Raw genomic sequence first — 9291 nt, 5'->3', positions numbered from 1 at the left:
CAATTGCCCCCAACTGCCCTTCTCTGTTGGCCTGATCGCTCCCAACCGCCCTCCCCTGCCTAACCCCCAACTGCCCTCCCCTGCTGGCCTGGTCGTCCCCAACTGCCCTCCCCTGCCAGCCTAGTCACCCCTAACTGCCCTCCCCTGCTGGTCCAGTCACCCCTAACTGCCCTCCCCTGCTGGTCCAGTCACCCTTAACTGTCCTCCCTTACAGGCCTGGCCCCCCCCACTGCCCTCCCCTGCAGGCCCAGTCACCCCTAAATGCCCTCCCTTGCAGGGCTGGTTCCCCCACAACTGCCCTCCCTCCCTTACAGGCCTGGTTGCCCCTAACTGCCCTCCTCTGCTGGCCTGATCACCCACAAGTACCCTCCCCTGCCGGCCATCTTATGGCGGCCATCTTTGACCACATGGAGGCAGCCATCTTGTGTGACGGCATGATTGCATATTACCTCTTTATTATATAGGATAAGGGAGAGCAGGAATAAGGAAGGGTGGAAAGAAGGGAGGAAGGAGAAAACATGAGAAAGAAGGGAAAGAAAAGACAAGGGGAGAGAGGAAGAAGAAAGCAAAGAAAGAAGCCAGGAAGGGAAGGAGAAAAGTTAGTTGGAGGAGAAATTCTTTGACCTATTATGGGGGAGGCAAGAGGTGGTTATCAAATGGCATCACTAAGCCAGTCAAGATCTCTTTAGAAAATATTCATTGGAGTGGAAGAATACTAGCATTCAATTCTCTGTTAAGCACGCTTAGGCGATCCTCTTGTCCTCTTTCCTTTCTCCTTAGCCCAGATGCCTTGGCAACTGTCATGTGAGCCAGCAAACACAGCCCTTTCCAGGGTTGCACCTTGGCCTGAACCAGTCTCTCTCTGCAGGAGCAGGTTGGTGTTGCTGTTTGCGATGTCCAGGGCACCCCGGCTGACACTTCCCTGCAGAAGTGAGTACCTGCAGAGCACATGGGAGAAAGCCTACCAGGATCACAGGAAAAAGGTAGGAACGGTGGGTGCCAGGCTCTGGTGGCTCAAGGCGAGGCCCCCAAAACAGTAACCATGAAATGCCAGGGCTTTCCCTGAAAACCAAAAGCTAATTTTCTTTTCAGCGATGGAATGGTTGAAATGACATTTCCTTAAAAGTTGGTCACATATGTTGCCATACAATAAAAATTCCATTAAATAGATCATGGTTTTCATGTGTCATGTTTTAAGACCATACCCATCTCAATTAAAACATATGTTTATAAAGTACTTAGTTTTTCACAATTCACTCAAAAGTAACTTAAGACAAAAAGATCTGAGAGACCTTCTCAGATCAAAACGGCACACTCCACCATGGCCAGTGTGCCTCAGTTGGTTAGAGAATGGTCTCATATACTGAAAGGTTGCAGGTTTGATTTCTGATCATGGCACATACCTAGGTTGTGGGAGCATACAGGAGGCAACTGATCAATATTCTCTCTCACATCAATGTTTCTCTCCATCCCCCCCTCTCTAAAATCAATAAGCATATTCTCGGGTGAAGATTTTTAAAAAATCAGCATTCTCCAGTGGGGACAAAAAGCCATTTTTATCTCCATTAGAAGATTCATTATTATTTCCATTTAATTTGATGCAAATGTGGACGTCTTTTGAGAAGGTCACCATGAGGTTTCCAAATGGCCTGCTGTGGTCTTTTGCCTATGAGACCTCAGGGGAGCCATCCAACTGCTCAGTGCTGGGTTGGTCCACACAAGTGTTCATCCAGGTTGAGAAATGCTCTGAGGGGATGTTCTGGAACAGACTGTTGCTCAGTGATTGTCTGTAGTGATCACCCCCACCAAGCAGTGGAACCAAGGTTTCTGCAGGATAATGAAACCCAGGCAAACCTTTCTACTCCTTCAGGGCTCTGCCCAGCTGGGTTGTGGTGTGACACGATGGCCTCAGGGAGGCTCAGGTGGCACTTATTGCAAGGCTGGCCAGGTGCCCATATGCACAACTGGGTCCTGAACCCCTTGTGCTCCTTGAGAGTTCCACTGAGCACTCTTCTCCCAGCTGTTCCAGGGCTCACCCTCACTTCCTAGACCTCTGATCTTTCTAGAAGTCTTGTCTGTGCCCTAAGAAGTGCATCTCCACATGGCTCTGTAGTCTCTTGTTCTGCTGTCTCATGTTGCTTCATGATTGATGTAACAGATTTATTATTTTGTTTGTTTCCCCCAGCCTGTGAGGGGGTGGCTGTGTCCTGTCACCATGATATTCTCAGCACCTAGAGCACACAGTACCCGCTTAGTACATAGTTGTTGCCAGGGAAAGATTGAAAAAGGTATTCATGCGCGGCCAGTATGGCTCAGTGGTTGAGTGTTGACCTATGAACCAGGAGGTCGCGGTTCAATTCTGGTCAAGGGCACATGCCAATCGATGATTCTCTCTCATCATTGATGTTCCTATCTCTCTCCCTCTCCTTTCTGAAATCAATAAAAATATATTTTAAAAAAGAGAAAAGGGTATGCATGACAATAACAAGTATAAACCAATTAGCATCACCTCTTTGAACAATAGACAAGAATGTCAACACTATGGGTGTTGTGTTGTTTGTTTTTGTATCCCAGGGACTAGAATCATCCCTGATAAGAGGTGGTTGATAAACACCCCCAGTGAAAATGAGTAACCAGGCTCTGTGCCTAAGAAACTGTAAGATGAGAAAGATTCAAAAGAGTCATTGTGGAAAGTGGAGAGCCGATTGAATGGAGAGTGTGTTGACAGTTGGCATGGGCCCCAGGTGTGGTTGGGCAGCATAAACTCACATAACACCGACCCATGCAGTTCTACGATGTCCCCAAAACACACGGTTGCTGGGGCTAACAATGGAGTGCTGGCACACCCCCATACAGCTCGTGGTCAGCAGGGCATGGGGCCAAGGAACCAGTGATCCTGGCATGAGGAGTTAAAGGGAGGGCCACAGCTCTTACCTGGAAGGGGATGAGGTAAAGAGGGGGAGCCAGTCAAGGAGAGATGCTGGGAGCCATGTAAGGTCAAGGAGTCACTCTTGAGCACAGTCAACTAAGAAAGCTGAAAGGGACTGTGGGTGAAGAATGGGACAACTGAAGCACAGCTTCCCAAAGGGGTGGTTCCTGTGAGGACGATGCCTGGAGACCTGGCACAGCTGTCCCCATGGTGTAGAACTCATTTAGGGGAATACAAAACTGTGGCCCAGATGCTAAAGGCCCCAGTGAGTGAGAGGAAACGTGGGCTTGCAGCAGAACGAGGGTGAGGAGGAATGGGGGTTGTGGGTGTGGGAACCACCCTGCTCTACCTGGAGGCAGCAGGGAAGAACCAGCAAGACCCTTTTACACTCCATGGCATTAAAGCTTGGCTAAACCAGTCAGAGTGGCTCAGTTAGTTGAGTGTTGTCCTGTGCACCAAAAGTTGCTGGTTTGATTCCCTGTCAGGGCATATACCTGGGTTGTGGGTTTGATACCCAGCTGGGGAGTATATGGAAGGCAACTAATCAAAGTTTCTTTCTCACATCAATTTTTTCCCTCCCTCCTCCTTCCTTCCCTCCTTCCCTCTGACCCTCCCTTCATCCCTCCCTCCCCCTCCCTCTGTCAAAGCATGTCCTCAGGTGAGGATTAAAAAATTTTTTTTTTTACTTAGAACAAATTCTTCCATATTAAGAATAGGGGAAGTCAGTTCTTTAAAGTAATTTTGTTTCTTACTGCTTGGCTGAGAAACCTGGGAATATAAGGGACTTCGATGCAATAGAGTGGAGAAAATAGACTTGAAGGAGACCACCATGCCCAAAACTATCTCTAGAATCCAGAACATGTCTCATCCTGGCATCTCAACAGAGCCTCTACCTTACACTTGATTACACACTTACGCTAAAATAAAATCAAAATAACCTTAATAAAATACAAATTGTATTTGTCTAATATAATAAAATATAAATATCTCATCCTTAAGCCATTATCTTAATTAACAGGGAAACACTAAAAGTGTTCCCTATAAAGTAAGAAATAAGACAAGTATGCCTACTATCTCTTATATGTTTTTTTTTAAATTGTGTTGGAGGTATTAGCCAATACAAATAGACAAGACAAATCCATTAGCCAAGAAAATAGGTACTGATTGTTTTTTTTTTTTTCTATGTGTGGATGAAATGATTAAATAACTGATGAATCCAAAAGAATCAATGAAAAAATAAATATAAGTTGGGGAAAGTAATTACAAATTAAATCACAAAGGGTTAACATCCTTATGTATAGCCCGGCTGGTGTGGCTCAGTGGTTGAGCATTGACCCATTAACCTTGAAGTCGCTGGTTTGATACTGGGTCAGGGCACATGCCTGGGTTGCAGGCTCAATCCGTAGTAGGGGGTGTGCAGGAAGCAGCTGATTGATAATTCTCTCTCATCATTGATGTTTCTATCTCTCTCTTTCCCTCTCCCTTCCTCTCTGAAATCAACAAAACTATATTTTAAAAAACATATTAAAATATCCTTATGTATAAAAGACTTCTAAAAAGAAAAAGAAAAATGCAAACAACCCCATATGAAAATGGACAAGTGATATGAACAAAAGTTCACAGAAAAAGAACTGCAAATAGCTCTTAAACTATAAAAAGATTATCAACTTCACTTATAATAGAGAAATGCAAATTAAACTTATACTCTAATGCCATTTCTTAACTATCAGATTGGCATAAGTCCCCAAACTTGTTGGCAGTGCTCTGGTGGGCAAAAGGGCACAGCCCTCTGTGTGTAGGGGGGGAGGGGTTAGGGGATGATTTAGCAATGTCTAATGAAATAATACACGCATTTTTCCTTTACCCAGCAGTCTCATTTCTAAGTATCCACTCCAGAGGTACACTGGCAAAGATACATGAAGAAATTGCAAAAGATTCTAATTGCAGCATTATTTGTAATAGCAAAATTGGAACTAACCAAAATGCCCATTAAAAGTGAGCTGGGTGAATAAATTAGGATGCTTTCACACAGTGAAATATTATGCAGCTATAAAAACGGATGAAAAACAGCTGTATATATTACTATAAAGTTATCTCTAGAATGTATTTTGAAAAAAACAATGTTTGAAAATGTGCTCTTTATATCTAAAAAAGAGGGGATGCAGAGGGAAGGCAGGGGCGGGTGGGTGGGAAGAAATCAACCAATGAACTTGTATGCTTATATGCATAACCCACGGACACAGACAATGGAGTGGTGGGGATCTGGACCAGGGATGGGAGTGGGCTGGGAGAGGTTAATAGGCGGGAAAGGAGGGCCTATGTAATACTTTCAACAATAAAGATTAAAATAATAATTATAAATAAAAATAAAAAAGAGGGGATGAAAATGTGTGTAATATATGTACTAGTATGTATATTTTCAGAAATAAAAGGAATCACTGTAAAGTTAGAATATTTGTCAATAGGGAATAGGGCGAAGATGGTAGGGTTCAGACCACAAAAAGAAGCTGTTTGACAGATTTGACTTCGGAGCCATGTAAACATGTTACATGTTATAAAACAAAATGAAATGTTAAAAGCATTCCAAAATGAGTGTGTTATTCAAACCCTCTCACCATCCAGTCTTTTCACCATCTCCTGGCTCTCCACACACGGGCTCCGTTCCATCTCCGGGGTTTGATTCCCAGAGTGCATGGTGCTCACATTATCATTTCGGCAGACTCAGCTGTGGAGCTTCCCAATGCTGTCACTCTCAGGTTATCAGCTAACAGGTCCCGGTGGTTAGTGATATCTATAAGCAAGTATTTGTATAGAATCTGAGGGGATTCCTTTTTATTGCAAATGGTAAATAGCCCTCATGCATTTAGTCCATCACGTTTTAAAACATATATTTCTTCTCTTGCTTGTACATTTTCTGATAGGAAACTCTGCAGGGATCATTTTGCAGGTAATCAATGTTGAAGGCGCTCATTCTAAAAATATTGCTGGAGGCTCAGAGATTAGAGTGAGGTGGATACAGGGACATAATTCACTGTCTTAAAGGTCTTGGCAACAGAGTGCAGAACAGAAATGTCAGCTGATGGCTACGGTTAATGAAACCGCACTCTGTACCCATTTAATTCTCTACTTGAAAATGACACAATAGGCTCATTTTTTAGGGCTGCCTGGTTCCTCCAGGGGATATTTTTTGGATTCTGAATCAAGTCCTGAGCCTCATTGAGAACTTTCTACCACAGCCGACTTGGAAACTTTGGTGCCAAGAATACTGATCTATATACACTGAGTGGCCAGATTATTATGATCTCTGAACACCTAATAATCTGGCCACTCAGTGTATATCTTATATAATAAAAGGCTAATATGCAAATTGTCCCCTCGACCAGGAGTTTGACCAACCCATGTCCCCTCCCCCTGGCCAGGCTGGCCGGACCCCACCAATGCACGAATTCATGCGCCAGGCCTCTAAAATGTATATACATATATATATATATATATATATATATATATACACACACACACACACACACACACACACACACACACACACACTGACTGACCAGATTATTATGCGTTCAGAGATCAAAATAATTTGGCCACTCAATGTATGTCCCCAGTGCCAGCAACCCAGAAGCTGCACAGTCTAAGCTCACATTAATTATCTACTACAAGTGTGCCTGAGGTCACATCGCCCGCTCTGTGCCGCAGGTCCGGGATGCCCAGCCACTCGTGGACACCCATGCCCCGCTGTTTCTCAGCCACTTCCACCTGAACCTCAAGAAGCTGAAGGTATCTTTCCGTTTTACCTCTCAGCTACCATCATAGATAACTAGAAAATGTCAGCTTCAAAACCCAGGAAAATGGAAAAGGCAGGCTTACTGAGGAATAAACAAGTCACTATCAAAGATAGAATGCTGTCCAGGCGACCATCAACCTTGTCACGCTCCAAATGGAACTAATGGGTGACTGTACCAGAAATCTTTCTCTAGTCTTCATGTTGAACCATCATGCTTTGAGGAAAAGGGGGAGGGAGAGGGGAGGAAATTCACAGTGGTAATTTATTCAGTAATTAAGTAATTAGCATCATTTCTTTATACCAGGCCATTTCATGGCCACCTCAGAATATATATTTCTTGATGCTTAAGCCACCAAGTGAAACTACGAATCACATAGTTTATGCTGATAATAATGCCCCCAAAGCAAACTACTGTGTGCTTTTTATGTGCCTGTTAAGTAATACTATCCTAAATTAGCAGAACAAAAACTGAGTAACCACTTTCTAGCAAATCATCAGATCAATGTAAAAACTTAAAACAAGAGAATTGTTGACTTCCCTGAGCTTAAATCTTTTCTTCTTCTGAGCAGTATAAAATACCTTTCTTAAAATATAAAGTGATTTCCTCAGTAGCATCACTGTCACAGGTCAGAATTTTAGAGAATGACATAATTTCACAAAGAATCATATCATCTTTTCTGTTACTTTCACTCCAAGCATGTGAGATTTGGCTCCATCCTAATGGTTTCCAATTCAGAGACCAAGGAGCCTGCACACATCACACTCATTGCTGAAGCTTGGGGGCAATGGGAAACCCACAGGGTACTCAAGGCAAAGGGGTTGAGGGATCCTCTGGATAAATCTGTGCACAGGAATGGCACAGATGCAGCTGGCGCTTATAGAGGCTCCTGTGTCTGCCCCCAGCTCGAGGAGGAGAGGCTCTCCGTCATTAACAGGGACAACCGCCTGCTGCTGGAGAAGGTGGCCTGCATCATGAGGACCAGGGGACAGACTGACAGCAGAGACGACTACACACACAGGAGGTAACTGGGGCCCAGAACCACCTGAAAGGACCTGGAGCGCTTGGCTCCAGGGCCTGAGCAGAAGAGTTGCCCATGAGACAGAGTGAAGCATTTCTGTCATCCCTCGACCACATGCCAGAGAATGGCCTTTTTCTCTGTGGTCCACGTTTTACCTAAGATTTGGCTTCACTCAGGAAGGTTTGGGGCAGGTGGAATCAGCCTGGGTGTTAGGAACATCCTGGGCCTCCTAGTTGTACCCACTATCCAGTCACTGTCGTTAAAATCTGGAGCTATGGGTCAATCTCCACTTTCCTTGGATAGTATACATTAGATCTAGCATCACTTTCCACTTTAAAGACAGATATTTAATCTGAGTGTAAAATCACTGTTCAGTATTGATTACCTTAAAGCTGCAATGAAGGGGCCTAGTCTAACAGTTAATCCCTAGTGTCACTCAGAGAGAAGCTTACCATTGTCCCCACTTCAGCTCCAGTGCTCTGAGATTTTACCCAGGGGGAGAAGCAGACCAGAGCACAGAGAGCTCCTGATCTCTCCCCAAAAGGAACTGACTTCATTTGCAGCCTAGTGTGGGGAAGTCCAAGCCTTATTGGACATGACATAAAAGGCATCCCAATTGGGAAAAAAGAAATAAAGCTGTCTCTATTCACAGATGATATGATCTTGCATATAGAAAATCCTAAGGAAACCACTAAAAAAAATAAGCTATTAGACCCAATACACAAGTTCAACAAGGTAGCAGGATACAAGATCAATATACAAAAGTCTCTTGCATTTTTATATACTTGCAATGAACAATCTGAAAATGAAATTAATATAATTCTACTCACAAAAGTTTCAAACAGAATAAAATACTTGTGAATAAATTTAACAAAGGAAGTACAAAATTACATTCTGAAAAACTACAAAATATTGTTGAAATAAATTAAAAAAGATCTAAATAAATGGGGAAAAAATCACACGTTCATGGTTCAGAAGACTAAATATTGGTAAGATAGCAATATTCTCCAAACTGTCCTACAGATACAGTGCAGAATCCCAGCTTGCTTCTTTGCAGAAATTGACAAGCTGTTTCTAATCAGATGGAATTGTAAGGGACACCAAACAATCAAAACACTCCTGAAAAAGAAGAATAAAGTAGAATTTCAAACTTACTACAAAGCAATGGTAATCAAAACAATGTGGTACTTGCATAAGTGCAGACATTTAGAATATAATTAACTAGAGGCCCGATGCACGAAATTCGGGCCTCTCCTCCCCAGCCTGGCCTATGCCCTGTCACAGTGCGGGAGCCCCGTGATCGATTGCCCCAAAGAGGTAGGCCCTGCCCACCCATCTGGGGCTCCTCCATGGATTGCCCCAAAGAGGTAGGCCAGAGCCAGGGGTTCCCGCCTTCGCACCACACGGAGCTGGGAGGCAGGACCCCCAGGACCCCCAGGCAGGCCTCCCCATGCAGAGCTGGGACCCCCAGGAAGGCCTCACAGAGCAGAGCCAGGGACCCCCAGGCAGGCCTCGCTGGACCCCCAGGCAGGCCTCGCCTTGCAGAGCCG

The 9291-nt window shown here is 44.2% G+C and overlaps 1 protein-coding gene across 1 annotated transcript; it reads left to right on the top strand.

Annotated features, from left to right (window-relative positions):
• Positions 1-893: 893 nt before the first annotated feature.
• On the top strand, positions 894-7748 carry CFAP97D2 (CFAP97 domain containing 2; the record flags this gene model as incomplete). Its single annotated transcript, XM_080659024.1, has 3 exons — positions 894-983; positions 6635-6715; positions 7626-7748. 3 exons carry the CDS (start codon positions 894-896, stop codon positions 7746-7748), a joined length of 294 nt encoding a protein of 97 aa, XP_080515150.1.
• Between the last annotated feature and the right edge of the window lie 1543 nt (positions 7749-9291).

Source organism: Plecotus auritus (genome assembly GCF_963455305.1).
Source record: "Plecotus auritus genome assembly, chromosome: 3".
NCBI classification, from domain to species: Eukaryota; Metazoa; Chordata; class Mammalia; order Chiroptera; family Vespertilionidae; genus Plecotus; species Plecotus auritus.
The sequence above is the reverse complement of the archived record's forward strand: the minus strand, read 5'-3'. Positions and strand labels throughout refer to the sequence as shown.